The sequence below is a fragment of the Mustela nivalis genome (assembly GCF_964662115.1).
Source record: "Mustela nivalis genome assembly, chromosome: 19".
NCBI lineage: Eukaryota > Metazoa > Chordata > Mammalia > Carnivora > Mustelidae > Mustela > Mustela nivalis.
Genome location: NC_139038.1, coordinates 16,029,833 through 16,047,306, shown reverse-complemented (window position 1 = coordinate 16,047,306; position 17,474 = coordinate 16,029,833). Strand labels below are relative to the sequence as shown.

General features: G+C 45.7%; 1 protein-coding gene across 3 annotated transcripts in view; it reads left to right on the top strand.

Annotated features, from left to right (window-relative positions):
* Positions 1–2,056: 2,056 nt before the first annotated feature.
* Positions 2,057–17,474, top strand: part of ITGAD (integrin subunit alpha D) — a 31,615-nt gene continuing 16,197 nt past the window's right edge. Inside the window, exons 1-10 of one of the 3 annotated variants that reach the window (XM_082714280.1) lie at positions 2,057–2,563; positions 4,385–4,490; positions 6,527–6,630; positions 6,758–6,828; positions 6,933–7,047; positions 11,321–11,451; positions 12,180–12,325; positions 15,789–15,942; positions 16,039–16,189; positions 16,390–16,463. In XM_082714280.1, the coding sequence (XP_082570406.1) occupies positions 2,533–2,563; positions 4,385–4,490; positions 6,527–6,630; positions 6,758–6,828; positions 6,933–7,047; positions 11,321–11,451; positions 12,180–12,325; positions 15,789–15,942; positions 16,039–16,189; positions 16,390–16,463 (1,083 nt within the window). In that variant the 5' untranslated portion in view covers positions 2,057–2,532. Of the gene's footprint in view, positions 2,564–4,384; positions 4,491–6,526; positions 6,631–6,757; positions 6,829–6,932; positions 7,048–11,320; positions 11,452–12,179; positions 12,326–15,788; positions 16,190–16,389; positions 16,464–17,474 lie in introns of all 3 variants that reach the window. The other 2 variants (XM_082714281.1, XM_082714279.1) reach the window with 2 other exon arrangements.

Sequence of the window (17,474 nt, the reverse complement as noted above, 5' to 3'; positions counted from 1 at the left end):
CTATGTACAAGATAGAAAACTTCTTTCAAGTTTTGTAATTCCCAGCTTGGGCTAAAAAGAAAGAAAGAAAAGCATTCGACAAGATTCAGCATCCTTTTCTTATTAAAATGAGTATAAGAATCATGAGAGACTATGGACTCTGAAAAACAATCTGAGGGTTTGAAGTGGCGGTGGGGTGGGAGGTTGGGGTACCAGGTGGTGGGTATTATAGATGGCACGGATTGCATGGAGCACTGGGTGTGGTACAAAAATAATGAATACTGTTTTTCTGAAAATAAATAAATTAATTTATAAAAAAAAGAAAACAGAAATTAAAATTAATTGATTAATTGATTGATTGATTTGTGTTAGTCACATACAGTATACCATTACACAATTTTGATACAGTGTTACATGATTCATTGTGTATAACAGCCAGTGCTCCATATGCACTGAGATATTACTCAGCCCTCAGAAAGAATGGATACCCAAATTTTACATCAACATGGATGGGACTGGAGGAGATTATACTAAGTGAAATAAGTCAAACAGAGAAAGTAAATTATCATATGGTTTTACTTTGTGGTTCTAAACACAGAGAAGATCCATGGAACAGAAGCATGGGTGCTGTTTGCTAGGTCTCCTTAGCCCAAGCTTAACTTGACCTTGACATTCTCAGCAGGGAGTAGGGAAGTCAGCCTTAAAACCAGCAACCATAAACTTTGGCCCTATTCCCAGCATCAATGCCCTTCCCAGTATCTAGTAATTTTTTCTCTTCCTTAAATATCAGCTCAAGAAAACTGAACTAAAACTTTTGTCTAGAAGACTATTTTGTATTGTCTATACTTGACATGTAACCTGCATTTTAGGTGTTTAAATAACTGTCACAAGTATACGTAAAATAATATGCCATAGTTAGGGATTTCGTCATGTATTCTACCCTTCTAAGTCTATTCCTCGGCTTTTATACTATGTACCTTTTTTCAAGCTTTTGAGAAACACTCATATATGCTTAATTGTAGAATATTCAAAGCACACAGAAAATTACAGAGAATAAATAACAACTACCCACTATCTACCCTTCTACCATTTAACTAACTTTAAAGTATTGTTATTAAATATGAAAATAGCAAGGGCTGAATGTTAAATTTAACAAGTGCTAGAAGTTTCTTCCCCACCTCCACTGGTGGCAATCACTGTTCTATTTCTATCCTCGTGAATCAGTTTTTCCTATTTGTTTGAAAGTAGTCAAACATTACGCAGCTTGGTGTCTGACTTGCTTTTACTTATGACAAAGTTGAGATTCATCCATGTTGTTATATGTATCTGTAGTCTGTTCTCTTTTTTTTTCTTTTAATTTTTTATTAATTTATTTATTTTCAGCATAACAGTATTCATTATTTTTTCACCACACCCAGGGCTCCATGCAATCCGTGCCCTCTCTAATACCCACCACCTGGTACCCCAACCTCCCACCCCCCGCCACTTCAAACTCCTCAGATTGTTTTTCAGAGTCCATAGTCTCTCAGGATTCACCTCCGCTTCCAATTTCCCCCAACTCCTTTCTCCTATCTAACACCCCTTGTCCTCCATGCTATTTGTTATGCTCCACAAATAAGTGAAACCATATGATAACTGACTCTCTCTGCTTGACTTATCTCTTTTATTGCTGACTAGTCAGTCAGTCACTTTAAGACTACTCAGTCTATTTACCCACTTGATTTTTCATTGATCTCTTGATGGAGTCTGTTTATTTATTTATATAAATTTTATTTTATTTTTTTCTGTGTTCCAAGATTCTTTGTTTATGGCACCACATTGTTTATGGCACCACATTGGGGTGTGGCACCACACCACACTGCTTTTTTTTTTTTAATTTTTTATTTTTTATAAACATATATTTTTATCCCCAGGGGTACAGGTCTGTGAATCACCAGGTTTACACACTTCACAACACTCACCAAAGCACATACCCTCCCCAATGTCCATAACCCCACCCCCTTCTCCCAAACCCCCTCCCCCCAGCAGCCCTCAGTTTGTTTTGTGAGATTAAGAGTCCACACTGCTTTTTTTAAACTTAAGCAACACCCTCACTTATGCTGTCCCCCATCCAGCGCCGCTATCTGAGGTGGAGGTCTGCCTCTCTCCAGGCTCGTATTCTTCCAGGGGGGCCTCTGTAACCATCTATTTCATCCCTTCCACTTATATGCAGTCTGGTTTCTGAGGCCCCAGAGGGAGCCTAGATTCCCTTGATACTAACTGGGTCTCAAGGGCTGGGGAAAGGTGGTCTTATGGGAAAAGCAGGCCCTGGAAAAGGAAGCCAGATTTGCAGAGGTGATGGTGGTGGGAAAGTATGGGAGATTTTCCCCAAGGGCGTCTTTGGCCTCCTGCCCCTGCCTCTGTTCTGTGATTAACTGAGAACTTCCTGACTGCGCTCTTCCTTCTGTCACCTCAAGGCTCTGAGTCAGTGTTTTAACTCTCCCCCAGGGCACTGAGTGTCCTTCGCTGCTCTACTGCTCAGCTCTTCACTTCTCCTTCCATGCATGCTCTGTGATGGCTTTTGGAATTGTACTCCTCCTGTGTGGTGAGTGGGGGCTTTCAGGGCTGAGAGAAGCCGGGGGGTGGTAGTTTCCCATCTGGTAGGACAGGCTGGGGCTGGTGGTTAGCTCATATATCTCTCTGGAGGGGCCGAGAACAGGGGAGGACCCACTATAGTGTCCAGTCTTGTGTGGAAGGAGGAATGGCCTGGAATCAGGGGAGGGTCATAACCTGAGCAAAGAGAGAGAAGTTGGACTTACAGGCTATGCTGGGGTGGAGGATGAGCTCCCTCTCCACAATTCCTCCTGTGAGGATTCTGGTGTGTGGTATGGGGGATAGGACTCTGCCCCAGGGCCTCAGGGTGAAGGCCATAGGAGTCACTAGGAAGAGGAAATGGTGGATATCACCTCCTTGGCCCCTCATGTCCTTCAAGTCTTGATTTCAGGTATGTTGTCCCGCTGTTGCCAAAAGAATAGTCCAGAAATTAAAAACTGTATCAGGACCACATCGATGTGTCATTTGAAATCACTTGTGTGTCTATTAAAAATCAGATTCCACACAAAAGTCTAGACTGTCAGCATCTCTTGAGAGATTGTAAGGTCTAGAGCTCTGAACACTAGAGCTTGGTAGTGGCTTCTTCCTTTAAAGGGGCCACAGACTGTAAGGACCAGTAATTCCTGGTCCTCACACTTACCCACTTCAGTTACTGATATCACCTGCCTGGCCTCTGAGGTATTTGAGTCTGAGACCCTTGGCACCCTCTTACTTGTCAGGTCATAGAGCCTGTTTTCAGACTCAGAAACAGAATCATTCTTTGAAAGGAAGATATAGGATGTGAAGCTCCCTTGCATATGGCTATAGTAGGGTTACAGCACCATCAACATCTGGCCTTTTCCTTAGAACCCTAGGGTTCAACTGTCTGGACGTTGCCTGTCACTTCCTGGCCTGATGCTTTAACTCCTTAGAATTTCCTTACTTTGTGGGTTGGAGTTGATGCCTCAATCGGAGACTGGGAATTCTAGTAGAAATGGTTAGTAGCAATGTTGCTTGGGAGTAAGGGTGTTAGGAAAAGCCCTTGAAATGTAGAGGGTCTTCTGCTGAGGTTTTGAGCTTAGTCACCAGAGAGGAGAATGTCAAGGGTCAAAGGAGTGGGTTGGAATCCTGGTTGTATCAGTGACTTGTTATGCAGTTCTAGGCCAGCCAACAAATAGTAATTAGTCATTTGCTAAGGGCCAGGCACTGGACCAGGCACCACACAAAACTGTTGCAATCCTTGCCCTCTTAGAGCCTAACACCAAGAGAGGGGAACATGGAAAATATAAAATTACAAATTATCAAATTTACAAATAAAATTCTCAGTCTGTTCCCTAGTCTGGACCTTAGGGTCTCTGTATAATGAGAAGATGGAGCAGGACAGTATTTAAGGAGGGTAACCATAAGCCCTGATCTGCCTGGTCCGGTCCCAATGATCCTGGTGTAATTATTAACGGTGCCCCTTTCACTCACAGAAGGTCTCAGTTTAGAAAATAAATTACATGGTCACTTTCTCTTTAGGGGACATGCCTGATCTAACAGACCAGGAGATGACAGGCCTAATTTCAGATTGTGGATGTCCTATGAAATGTCCTGGAGTGGGCATTTTTCTGGATTGTCATTTTTTGTATTGTGGCTTAATTATTTCTGAGGGAGAGAGACAGGAGCCATATAGATGGCAAATCAGGAAACAAAGAAAAAGAGAACACCCTTCTCCTGGGCACATGAGCTGAAGTGGGGTGGGCATCAAGATCCCAAGAAGTCAGGGGTCCAGAGCAGATGAGGCTTTTCTGACGGTTCCCCCTACCCCTGCCTCTCTTTCCATATTCCTCAGTCCTGGCTTCTTATCATGGATTCAACTTGGATGTGGAGGAGCCCGTGATATTTCGAGAGGATGGAGCTAGCTTTGGACAGAGCGTGGTCCAGTTTGACAGATCTAGGTAGGCCCTGCCCACTCCCTTACCTCTACTCCTTCCACCTGCAGGCAAATGGTTGAACATGGCATGATTAGGAGGGTGTCCTAGAGGAAGGGCAGCATGGGCAAGAAGCCTGTCCACTGCTCCTCCAAGGCCCATGACACCCCTACTACTAACTATTCACAATCCCAAGAAGGACCATAGACTCTGGACAAGATAATCCTTCAGGAGGGAGGTCCTGAATCTGTTCTTCTGTGATCAGTACATGTGACCAGTACAGTCACCCTTGTGCTTGAAGTAATGTTTTGCAGTCTTCCTTTTGAAAATGTTAATAATTTAATCTTAGCATTTGTATACTGTAAATTAAATTCATGGGACAGTGGAGCTGTGCTGTGGCTTAAAGCCTTGGCTCACATGCAGCCCGGCGTTCTGGGGAATGTTTCTAGCTGCCACCTTCAGTCCCTGGCACGAGCTGAACAAGGTCAGGGTTGGCTCGGGTGCACAGTTCACCCAGTCTTACGAGGGTTTTCACTTGTCCCATGAGTATCCCTGTGCCTGAGGGAATGCAGCATTAAAGAGAAAAAAGGAGATACCAGGACAGGTAGAGAGGCAGATTGCAAAGAAGAATAAGAAGAAGGAGGAGGAAGAGGAGGAGGAGGAGGAGGAAGGAGAAGAAGGAGGAGGAAGAGGAGGAGGAGAAGAACAGAAAACCCAAAAAAAGGGAAAAAGGAAAAAAAAAACCCTTTTTTCCCCATGTACAAGAGGCCCTGCATCTTTATGTCACTCTGGGACAGGCACGTTATGTGCCTCACCCTGCCTCCAGAAGCGCAGTCTCAGCTCCCAGTGACCGGGCCCCAAGATGTTGAAGTTACCATGTGATCCAAGCATAACCAAAGTCTGGGAGGCACCGCAAGGGAGAGATCAAACCCAAGAGGGAATTCCAGGAAGGCTTCACAGAGGAGGTGACATTGGCAATGGGCCTGAGAATACAGGAATTCAGCTGGGCAAGAAGTAGCATTTTGAGGTCACTGAGTTCTACATGCACATCCATCCCTCCTCCTCATCCAGCTGGGACATGGAAGCAAGTGCCAGGTGCCAGAGTTTTGTCTTTTCCTTTGTTTGTCTTGAAATCCAGAGCTCATAATCTGAAGTGCACAAACTCGAAAGGTCCAACTCAATGAATTTTTCATATGTATATAGCCAGGTATCTGCTGCCTAGATCAAGGTGTAGAACATCTTCAGCTCCCGTACCCTGGGTTCCTTTGCTTGGCAATTAATTGAAAGACACAAACATTTATTTAGTTATTTCATTTGAGAGGAGAGATTGTTGGTAAATATAACTTTTTAATTCAAAATTAATTCTCTCCTTTCAAACAGTTTTGCAAAAATTGTTGCACTTATATGATAGATTTTGATATGAATTTGGATACTGTGGTTTTATTTTTTTTGTTTCTTTTTATTTTTTATTAACATATCATGTGTTATTAGCCCCAGGGGTACAGGTCTGTGAGTCGTTAATCTTACACACATCACAGCACTCACCATAGCACATATCCTCCCCAGATACTGTGGTTTTAAATTGTCCAACTTAAATTATTGATATTAAAACTGTCTAATTAATTACAGAATCATCTATTTGTTTTGACAACTTATGGCTTTAGCAGGTTTCCGTTTCAACTGAGGTGATCTATTCTTGGGTGGCTCGGCACGATGGCACCTCAAAAACCAAATGCTCTTGCCCATGGCTGGGAAATGCTGCTTTGCATTGGATAGTTTTATTTTTGGTGAATTCTGAAAAAACAATAACACTAAAACCATTTTTGTATATAAATACACATTTATTTATGTATACACCCACACAAACAAAGAAAAAGCCCAGCATGGTCCTTTGGCACATGTGGGTTGAACTCAGGCCCCATTATTTAAAGCTTCATGAGTGGCAAATGCCAAGAGCTTCCCTCTCAAAGTCTCACTTCCCTGTTACACAGTGATACTTCCTCACTTGAAGTGCCCTGTGCCCTTACCCTTCCTGTAACTATATGTCATGTTTGTGCCTACAGACTCGTGGTGGGAGCCCCCCTGGAGGTGGTGGCGGTCAACCAAACAGGACGGTTGTACGACTGTGTGGCTGCCACTGGCCTATGTCAACCCATACCACTGCACAGTGAGTGACCACCCAGGAATTGTGGCCCTTAGTCCTCTACTCAGCGCTCCCTCCCTGGCCTCTAGCCCTGACTCTCCCCTCAAACGGGGATGTGCCCGTGAATGACCATGTGTCTCTGCCCTCTCAGCACCCCCAGAGGTCATGAACATGTCCCTGGGCCTGGCCCTGGCAGCCTGCACCAATCGTTCCTGGATACTGGTAAGTTTCCCTGGGTCATAGGAGGTGATGAGGGGAGGAGCTGGGACTGGAAAAGAGTATGGAGAGTCCTGGGGACCCCTTGTTCACACAGCCTCTGCCCTTAGGCCTGTGGCCCCACCATGCACAGGGCCTGTGGGGAGAATATGTATGCAGAAGGCTTCTGCTTCCTGTTGGGTTCCCACCTGCAGACCATTTGGACCATGCCTGCTTCCCTGCCAGGTAGGTCCTACAGAGACAGTGATGCTATGTGAGTACATGCTGGCCCTGAAGAGTGGGCAGAGCATGTGATTGTGGTCTTGGCTTCCTGTGCCCATGGCCCCTTCTCAGAGGCCTCAGCAAGCCCAAGAAGGTCTGGGAACATGGTCTGGCCTGGTAGGGAGGGCAGATCACAGAAGGAACTCTAAGCTAGTCAAGGGGAGAAAGTTCTGGTGAGGCAGAAGGGAGTCTCAGAGTGCTGGCTGCAGGAGGCATGAGGGCCTCACAGTTGCCAACAAGTGGAGGGATGCTTTCTGGGCTTTCAGAAGAAAGACCCTGGATTTTGAAAATGTGGTGAGGATGACAGATCCTTGGATAGGGTCCAAGAAGGAGGTTGTTCTGGATCATTGACTGCTGAGCTTCTAAGGGGAGCAAATGCTAGAGCCATGGACACTGTGATGCACAGTTTTGCCAGCAATGATGTTTTCTGCAAAGAATGGTGTCAGAGACACTGAGCAGCAACTCTGGGAGTCAGCCTGAATGAGTTGGTCTTCTGTATACTTCGGACTTCTTTCCTGGGCTCTAATTTCCTCATTGGTAAACTGGGTCTGAATAATTAAGGTGGTTGTTACAATCAAAAGATTTAATATATATAAAGTGTTTCGACCTCTGCCCAACACATAATATGTGAATACTGTCATGACTGACCTTCTAGCTAGGACCATGTGTTTACACTAGGAGGAGGAGATGGGCTCCAAGTCAGAGACAGGGGCCACTCAAGGTACTGACTGAGAGCAATGTTTCAGACTAGAGAAGCAATGATGCCAGCCATGGTGGGCTTTTAGGCAAAGGTTAGAGCTGCAACAGCAAGGCCTCGCACCCAGACTCTGAGAGCAGAGTCTACAAAGGGGACAGAGAGTAATGAGCGGGATTCCAGGAGTCAGGGATACCATGACTTGCCTGGGATGTCTGTGCAGCCAGTGGAGGCGATGTGGTATTTAAGCACTAGGAGGTGAGTCTCTTCTCCTGGATGTCTCCATGACTCACGCAGTGGGGTGCCTGATGAAAATGGAACACAGGCATGTGAGCCTGGTGTAGGCAAATCAAGTTTGAGTAGAGGTAGAACTACCTCAGTTGTAGCCAGACAATGCCTGATGACTGGTGTGCATTTTTATTGCACCCCACAAGATCCGGGCTAGTAGGTAGGATGGTCCTGTCTAGCAAGCAAGAAAACTGAAGCTCAGAGAGCTGAGTTCCTGCTGTTAGGAAATGACAGAGCTGAGACCTGGAGCCAACCTCACCTGACTGATTTGGTCTGTTTTTCAGAAGATGCTCAGCTATAGCCTGGTGCTTGCTTTTGGAAGCCCAGCGGAGATAGTAAAAGGAACAAGAAACAGAAGTGATATTTTTAAAAGACTTTATTTATTTATTTGACAGACAGAGATCACAAATAGGCAGAGAGGCAGGCAGAGAGGGAGGAGGAAGCAGGCTCCCTGCCGAGCAGAGAGCCCAATGAGGGGCTCAATCCCAGGACCCTGGGATCATGACCTGGGCCGAAGGCAGAGGCTTTAACCCACTGAGCCACCCAGGCACCCCAGAAGTGATATTTTGAGAGAACTTGCCACCGTCGTGGCCTGAGAGAGGATATGAGGGGTGGTTTTGTGGTGCAGCTAACAAAATGAGCACAGGTGTAAGATGTGGGGATGGGGACTTCAGCTACTCAGCTGTGGGGTCATTGGGTGAGGAGGGGTGCAGTGAGGGCTTCTTGGCCTGCCATGTGTGGGGCTGAATTTCCTGGTCAATAATTCAGAAAAAAAAACAACAACCAGACTTTTAACTGTAGAGAACAAACTGGTGGTTAACAGGGGAGAGGTGGGTGGCAGAATGTAAGAGTATACTTAGCACAGAGCTTCAAATGGTAAGGGAGGGACACCAGAATGGGAAGTCGTCAGAGAGGGAGAAAAACCATGAGAGACTTAACTATAGGAAATAAGCTGAGGGTTGCTGGAAGGGAGGTGGGGGAGGGAGGGGTCATTGAGTGCTGGGCATTAAGTAGGGCACATGATGTGATGAGCACTGGGTGCGATACACAACTGAGAAATTACTGAACCCTATATCTGAAACTCATGATGTCCTGTATGTTGACTAAATAAATTAAAAAAAAAAAGAAAGCAGGGGGAAGTGGTCTTCCATTTCTTCTCAGCAGGGGTGAAGCACCAGCTGGTTGCATAGATGGGATGGGGAGGTGTGGGGAGCAAGGAGAAAGCATTTTTGACTTTTTTTTTTCGCTTATAAAAAATTATGAAAATATTTATTGACTGCTTTTATTCCCCAGTTGAGGTGACTCATTAATAAGTATTTTGTGTATTGTTCCCTGCTTCACCATGCCCTTGTGGGGCCTAAAGGGCAGATGGTTTTACCCTGCTCCCCTGGGGTAGAGAGTCTCAGGCAGGCCAGGGCACTTTTTATGCCCAATTCGCTCACTCTGTGAGTCAGAAGACCTTCTTTCTGGTTCCATTAACTACTGACGAAGTGAGCGAACTTGTGCATTTTTGACTTTTTTAAGAGATTTTATTTATTTATTTGTCAGAGAGAGAGAGAGCGAGCGCACACGCACAGGCAGACAGAGCGGCAGAGGGAGAAGCAGGCTCCCCGCTGAGCAAGGAGCTGGATGTGGGACTCGATCCCAGGACGCTGGAATCATGACCTGAGCCGAAGGCAGCTGCTTAACCCACTGAGCCACCCAGGCATCCCAGTAATTTTGATTTTTTATTTCAGTGCCAGGAGGCCAGCTTCCACAGTTCAGCATCAAGCTTCATGACTGTCTGTGGTGGCTGATCTCCTGCCCCCTGGGGAGCAACACAGGATGTGGGGCACTGGTGGAGCTACCAACTGTGTCCTTCACACAGGCCACAAACACTTATGTGAGTTTGGGGTCAATGTGAAGTGTCTTATTTGTTTATGGGTGTAAGCTGTGATTTTCCATTATGGTGGACTCCATGAGGGCGGGGGTGATATCCTTTTTCAAGCTATGGTCTTAGACCAAGTTTCCTGAGAAATAGACCCTGAGGTTCATTTGGGAATACTCTTGGGAACAACAGTTCTTAGAGTGTGAAGGAAGCGGGACTGGGCAGTGAAAGAAGACGGGCTCCTCAGCCAATCCAGAGGAGCTTGGAACATGGCTGGATGCAGGGCGCCCCCAGGAGCAGGAGTTGTAATCTTGGGCAAGGCCTCTTCTGAGTTATCATCTGGGAGGCATCCACAACTACTCCGTGTAGCTGATAATAAGGACCTCTGTCCTGAAAAGGCGTGTGTCTTCTTGGGGGCAAACCTTAGCATCTGCTGTGGTTGTGTTCTTGTGCCTAGAACAATGCCTGGCACACAGTGATGATGGTCATAACAGCTAATCTCCATAAGAGCTATGGGGGGCCAGGCCCTGTCTTAAGTATTTTAGGTACACAGCAGCACTTTTTAGCCTACCCCATTTGTTAGGCACTGCTATTTTACTGTCCCGTTTTACAGATGGGAAAACTGAAGCCCAGTGCAGTTAAATAAGTTGCCGGAATTCACCACTAGTAGGTGGCAGAGCTGGGGTTTGAGCCCAGCATGCTCAGAATGCACACTTGAATCACTTTGCTAAATTGCCTTTCCCTCATGCTCTATGGCATTCCTAGTGCGTAGTCAATAACTATTTGTTGAGGAGTTGAGTGAGGAGCCCGTCTTGCCTCTGGCCCTTCCTTCTTTCTCCCCTTTCTAGACCTTGTGGAAGGAGCGAAGCGGGGGTTCCGCAGGTGGGGGCAGGGGTGCTGGGGCAACGGAGTTCTTTTTTTTTAGTTTAGAAGTCTTTTTTAAAAATTAAGTTTTAATTTTGATGCCAGTATAGTTACCGTACTGTGTTATGCTAGTGGGTGTACCATATAGTGATCCAACAGTTCCATACATCACCTGGTACTCATCACAACACGTACACTCCGCAAGCCCTCTCACTGGTTTACCCGTCCTCCAACGACCTCTCCTCTGGTAACCATCAGTTTGTTCTCTGCAGTTAAGAGTCTGTTTCCTTCTTTTTCTTTCTCTCTCTCTCTCTCTTTCTCTTTTTCTTCAGTCATTTGTTTTGTTTCTTAAGTTTTGGGCAATGGATTTGGGCCTCCTCCATGGAAAGTGTGGAAACTGGCTGGGAATTGATTCCTAGGCCAAGAATGGCCCCTTAACTCTGTGGTGCAGGAAGGGTTTCTGGACCCTGGGAGATGGCTGGGACCCACACGGGCATCTCTGATTCCTTCCTTCTTCTCTATAGAGTGTCCAAGTCAAGAGATGGACATTGTCTTCCTGATTGATGGTTCTGGCAGCATTGTCCAAAGTGACTTTAAGCAGATGAAGGACTTTGTCAGAGCTGTAATGGGACAGTTTGAAGGCACCAACACCCTGGTGAGACTGGGTCCCCGAGATCTGGGAAGGGAGGAGGGGGTGGCAGCTGCCGTGGGAAGACCAACCTAGTAGGAAGCCTGGTATTGCTAGCGGTTAGCTTAGGGGACTTATGCCATGATGAGACTAGTGTCCTAATACAGAGCTGATTTGAGTCCTGACCTGAGGGAATTCCCCCATGGCATTTGATATGTCCCCACATGGCCTAGGTAATACGTTTTTTTTTTCTTCCCTATTTAAAAGCATTGAAAGGATTGCAAAAAAAGTTTTACTGTGAAATTAGACTGAAGGTAACTTAGCCAAATAATTAATGATTTCTTTATTATGTTTCCATGTAATTCATGATTTATCTTATTTTATTTCCCAGTAATTCGTGCATATTTTATTTCCCAGTAATTCGTGCATATTTTATTTCCCAGTAATTCGTGCATATGTATGCAGAAATTCTTGAGAAGGGAGAAAATGTAGTCTATAAGTTGATTTCACATGTTATGAAAAAAATTTTTAAGTCCAAGTTAAGAAATGTTGAGGGAGGAAAGGTTATTCCTTGCAAACTCTGAAAGAAGCATCATTTGGTTTCAATTTTCTAGTGTCTTTTTGGGCCATATTTCCCCTGGGTTTTAGCCTCAAAGACACATGAAAAGTTGTTTGTAAATCCAAAGGTATGCCAAGTAAAAAGTTTATTAAAGAATAATTCCTGAGCCCCAGGGCATTCCTCTTCTCCTTTGCAGTTTTCCCTGATACAGTACTCCAACGTCATGAAGATCCACTTTACCTTCAGCCAATTCCAGAGGATCTCGAACCCTCAGAGCCTGGTGGATCCCATTGTCCAGCTGGATGGCCTCACATTTACAGCCACGGGGATCCGGACCGTGGTGTAAGTCCCCCCTTCTGCCTCATGTGGATAAGCCACCACACCATTTCCTATGCTGGTCTGCACAGCCCTTCTGCACAGCTGTGGGAACTCTGGGGAAAGGGGCTCCAAAGGGAAGTGAGGGGGAAGTAGGTGGAGATATCCTTGGATTATTCCCCTGATATAGTACAGCACTTCTCTTCAGTGTTTCCTCTTTGCCTGCCCTTGGCTTGGCTGGACCCTAATTCCAAATGGGGCAGCCAGAGACATGGACTTTGGTTCAGGTCTGCTCACGTTCTCATTCTTGCTCCCTGTTGGTGACCTGGGCCCCCCTGGGAGTTACTGAGTCTTTCTAAGTCTCAGGAAACTGTCAAATGAGGATAAACTTACAACTTGGTTGTAAGGATTAAAGGAGATAACATGCATGCAATTCTTTTGCACCAGGAGTGCTAGGTAAGTGTTTTATCCAGAGAATGGTGCACCCCTGTTTTACCTCCCTGGTAGATGCTTGGAATTGTGGCCAACTGTTTCTGCGCCTCTCTCTTCACTCATTTCCTTTCTTCCCACATTCCTCATCCATGTGAACCTTGATTGGTCCAGCTAGGCCAACCATAAAGAATGACTTAGGCGGTGGGGCAAGAATAGATGATGCGGTTCTTTTTTTTTTTTTTTTTTAATGTTATATTAGTCAGCATACAGCACATCATTAGTTTTTGATGTAGTGTTCCATGATTCATTGTTTGGGTATAACACCCAGTGCTCCATGCCATATGTGACCTCCTTCATACCCAACCCTGGGATAATCAGTTCCCCACACCCCCTCCCCGCTAAAACCTTCAGATGTGATTCTTATGGGAAAGAAATGGGCTGAATATATGGGATTTTCGACTTCCTGAGGACCCCTGGGTCCCGCTCTGGAGGTGGTGCAGGAGAAATGCTGAACAAGAAATGCTTCCACCAAATGTATCCTCTTTACTGCTGGGTGGCTTTTCTGCCTTGAACACTTGCCCCATGGGACTGGACAACCAAGACGAATGCCTCTGTCCTTTAAAAGAAGGGCCATATGCATCCCAATGTTCAAAGCAGCCATGTCCACAATAGCCAAACTCTGGAAAGAGCCAAGATGCCCTTCAAGAGACGAATGGAAAAAGATGTGGTCCATATATATACTGGACTATTACTCAGCCATCAGAAAGGATGAATACCCAAATCTTGCATCAACATGGATGGCAGTGGAGGAGATTATGCTGAGTGAAGTAGATCAAGCAGAGAAACCCAGTTATCACCTGGTTTCACTTACGTGTGGAACATAAGGAAGAGCATAGAGGACACGAGGAGAAGGAAGGGGAAGTGAAGGTGGGGGAGTCAGAGTGGGAGACGTACCACGGGGGACTGAACTCTGAGGAACAGACAGAGTGGGGGGATGGGTTGGCTTGGTGATGGGGTTAAGGAGGGCACGTATTGCGTGGAGCGCTCGGTGCTGTATGTAAACGATGAATCTTGGAACACTGCATCAAATGCTAATGAAGTGCTGTATGGTGACTAGCACAACATAATAAAAAATAATAATAATAAAATGAAAGTTACAAAGGAGTGATACCTCTTCCCAACTGTTGGAGCTCCTTGCAGTGGTGGGTGATGGTGCAGTTGTCCTCAAGACCCATTCTGCTCCCCTCACCCAGAACAGCACCTTCCCCACTCACCAGAGCCAAAGCCATCTCAGGGCCTCTCTGCCACCCACTGGTTTTTTCTTTTCTTTTTCTTTTTTTTAGAAGCTTCATTACAAAAAAGGTACAATTGCAATAACATTAAGGAAATTTTGGGGAAAAGTGTTATAGTCCCTCTACCACCACCTCACAGTATCTTAGCAAAAAGAAAGGATGAGAAATGAATAAACAAATCCCACCCACAAAGCACAGGGCCATGTCCATCCTTGTCTTTATTCAGACATATTTTATATAGTCACAGTGTGGGCAGAAACTAATTTCATCCTGCCTTCTTATTTTTTTTCATCTGTTACATGAGCTTGTGCCATGTTTTCTACAGCTTTTACTGTTTTCCTTTGAAATGGATACTTTCTCACCGAGAAGGTGGATCATGCTTTGCTAAATCCCTTCCCTGATCTTGGACATTTAGGTTGTTTCCAGTATTATATGTGGAGTGTGTGTGTGTGTGTGTGTGTGTGTGTGTGTGTGTGTGTGTTTATTCTGCATCTATAGAACTACAAGATCATATAGTTACATTTTTAATCATTTGTAATAGCTACTATAGAATTAATGCTTACCTATAGGCCATTCTCTAGGGGTGAATTTGATCCTCAGAATAACCTCATATGTTTTGTCTCATTTATCTATTGTTCCTTAACAAACCACTCCCAAATTTAGTGGCTTAAGCAACAACTCTTTTATTAATAGTTTTCATGATTTGGGGCTCATCTGCTTTCAGAAGTTGGAACATGAGAGATTCATTCACATAGTCCTGCGTGGGCAGGACTGGCTGGAAGGCTGGGCTCAGCTGGGGTGGTAGAGTCTTTCTCTCCATAGCTATAGACTTCCTTCATGGTGGCTCATAGCTTCCCAAAGTGCAAGAGCTATCAAGGCTTCTTAGGCCTATAACTGGCATGGTGTCATTTCTATTTCATGCTATTGCTGAAACTGGTCACAGGTCAGATTCAATATGGGAATGGAACCAGGTGCTGCACACTGGGGATCATCTTTGAGGAATAGCTATGGTACAATTATTATTTTCACCTTCACAGAGAGAAGCAGAGACTCAAAGAGGTAAAACAACTGTCCAAGTCTGTTAGACTCTAAGGTTCCTATTCTGAACCATACTGCCTCATGGTAGATGGAGTTATAGAAAAAGGAATATGAGTACCTTTATTATTTTTTAAAAGATTTTATTTGTTTATTTGACAGACAGAGATCACATGTAGACAGAGAGGCAGGCAGAGAGAAAGAGAGGGAAGCAGGCTCCCTGACGAGCAGAGATCCGGATGCAGGACTCAATCCCAGGACCCTGAGATCATGACCTGAGCCGAAGGCAGCGGCTTAACCCACTGAGCCACCCAGGTGCCCTGAGTACCTTTATTATTAGTCTTACTAATCAATGCATTACTTTCAAAAAAGGGTGAGGTGGTTTTTTAACATGCCTGAGATAATCTGACGGTACCAGGACTCCCCAGTCTCTCCAGATGAACTTCTAGTGCTACAGGTTATTTCTTTTTTAAAGATTTTATTTATTTATTTGAGAGAGAGCCAGACAGACAGACAGAGAGAGAGAGAGACTATGAGAGGGGAGAGGTCAGAGGGAGAAGCAGACTCTCCGTCGACTGGGGAGTCCGATGTGGGACTCGATCCCGGGACTCCAGGATCTACCTGAGCTGAAAGCAGTTGCTTAACCAACTGAGCCACCAAGACACCCTACAGATCATTTCATTCCAGAATCAATATCATCTACAGAGTCATCTCCCTTTCTTCCTTGACAGGGAAGAACTATTTCATAGTAAGAATGGGGCCCGGAAAAGTGCCAAGAAGATCCTCATTGTCATCACAGATGGGCAGAAATACAAAGACCCCCTGGACTACAGCAAGGTCATCCCTCAGGCACAGAGAGCTGGCATCATTCGCTATGCCATTGGGGTATGTCCACTTCCTCATGTCTCCCTCAGACTCAGGCTGTATCTCACTCTGGCAGAAAGGCTGGTGGTCTCCTCCTCACCTGTCTGTCTGTCACAGGTGGGGAATGCTTTCCAGAAACCCACTGCCAGGCAGGAGCTGAACACCATCGGCTCACTGCCCTCTCAGGACCACGTGTTCAGGGTGGACAACTTTGCGGCACTCGGCAGCATCCAGGAGCAGCTTCAGGAGAAGATCTTTGCAGTCGAGGGTAAATGCAGGGCGAGCCTGGGTCTTGGGATTGAAGGTTCTGGACCCAGCTGTCCCCTGAAGTACGGAGGGGCTATCCCTATTCACGGCTCACCCAGAATTGTGCCCCAGAACCCGAGCTTCAGATTCATTCTTCTCCTTGTGCTCTGAGTCCTTGTGGTCTCATGGTCCCCAGAGCCCAAGTGGCCTGTTTCCCCACAGGAACCCAGTCGAAGGCAAGTAGCTCTTTCCAACATGAGATGTCACAAGAAGGCTTCAGTTCAGTGCTCGCAATGGTGAGTGGAACACATACTTGATAAACAGGTGTCAGGCACCAATCCTGGGCCAGCCCTGTGCTGGGGGTTGGGACCCAGGAGTAAATAAGAAAGCAGATTCTATCTTCAAGTTCATTGTCTGTTCAGAGACAGACATATGGGTAGTGTATGTAGGTGCCAGGAGCACAGCAGAGAACAGGGTGGCCACGGTTCCTGCTCTCATAGGGCACATATCCAGTTGGGGGAGACAACAAACAACCAAAAATAACTTCAGATTGTGTTAGGCATTAGGATAGAGCAAGAGAGGTGATCAGAGGAGGCCCGAGGAGTGACAACTGAGGCCAAATGATGAGAAAGGGCCAGCCCTGGAAAAATCTGAGAGAGATTGCTCCAGGAAGAGGAAAAAACAAGTGCAAAAGTCTTGAGGCCTGAACACGGTTACTGGACCAGAGAGATAGAAGGGCCGGCGTAGCTGGAGCAGAGTGAGGGGGGTGGGGGACAGATGGGGGCGGCCAGATCATGCAGATGAAAGAATCGACAATATAGCATGGCTTGTGTGCAAGTAGATGTGTGCTCCAAGCATCCAGAGGGGTTTGCTTCAAAGTGATTTTGGGGGTGAATTGGGGGGACATAGAAATGAAACAAGGTTGGTCATGAATTGGTCACTGAAGGTGGGTCATGGGTACTTAGGAGTTCATTAAGCATTTCTTTCTACTTTTGTATATGTTCTAAATTATCCATAGTCAAAAGTTTAAAAAGGCAAAAAACAAAGTATGCAGAGTAGGAAAGGCCTATCACTCCCTGAGGGAGCCAAAGAAGACCTCACAGAGGAGGTGAGTTTGAGGTTGAGTCTTCCTGAGAAAGGAGTGGAGTCCTAGAAAGACAGAAGAGAGAGGTGTCCAGCTCAAATGCTTCATGTGTTTAAACACAAGGTATCTCCACAGATTTGACTGGGAGGACACTAGATGCAATCCTCAGGGGCTTGGCGACAGGGAGCCATCTTGGATTGCCAGCTGGGGGGTGGCTCTACGT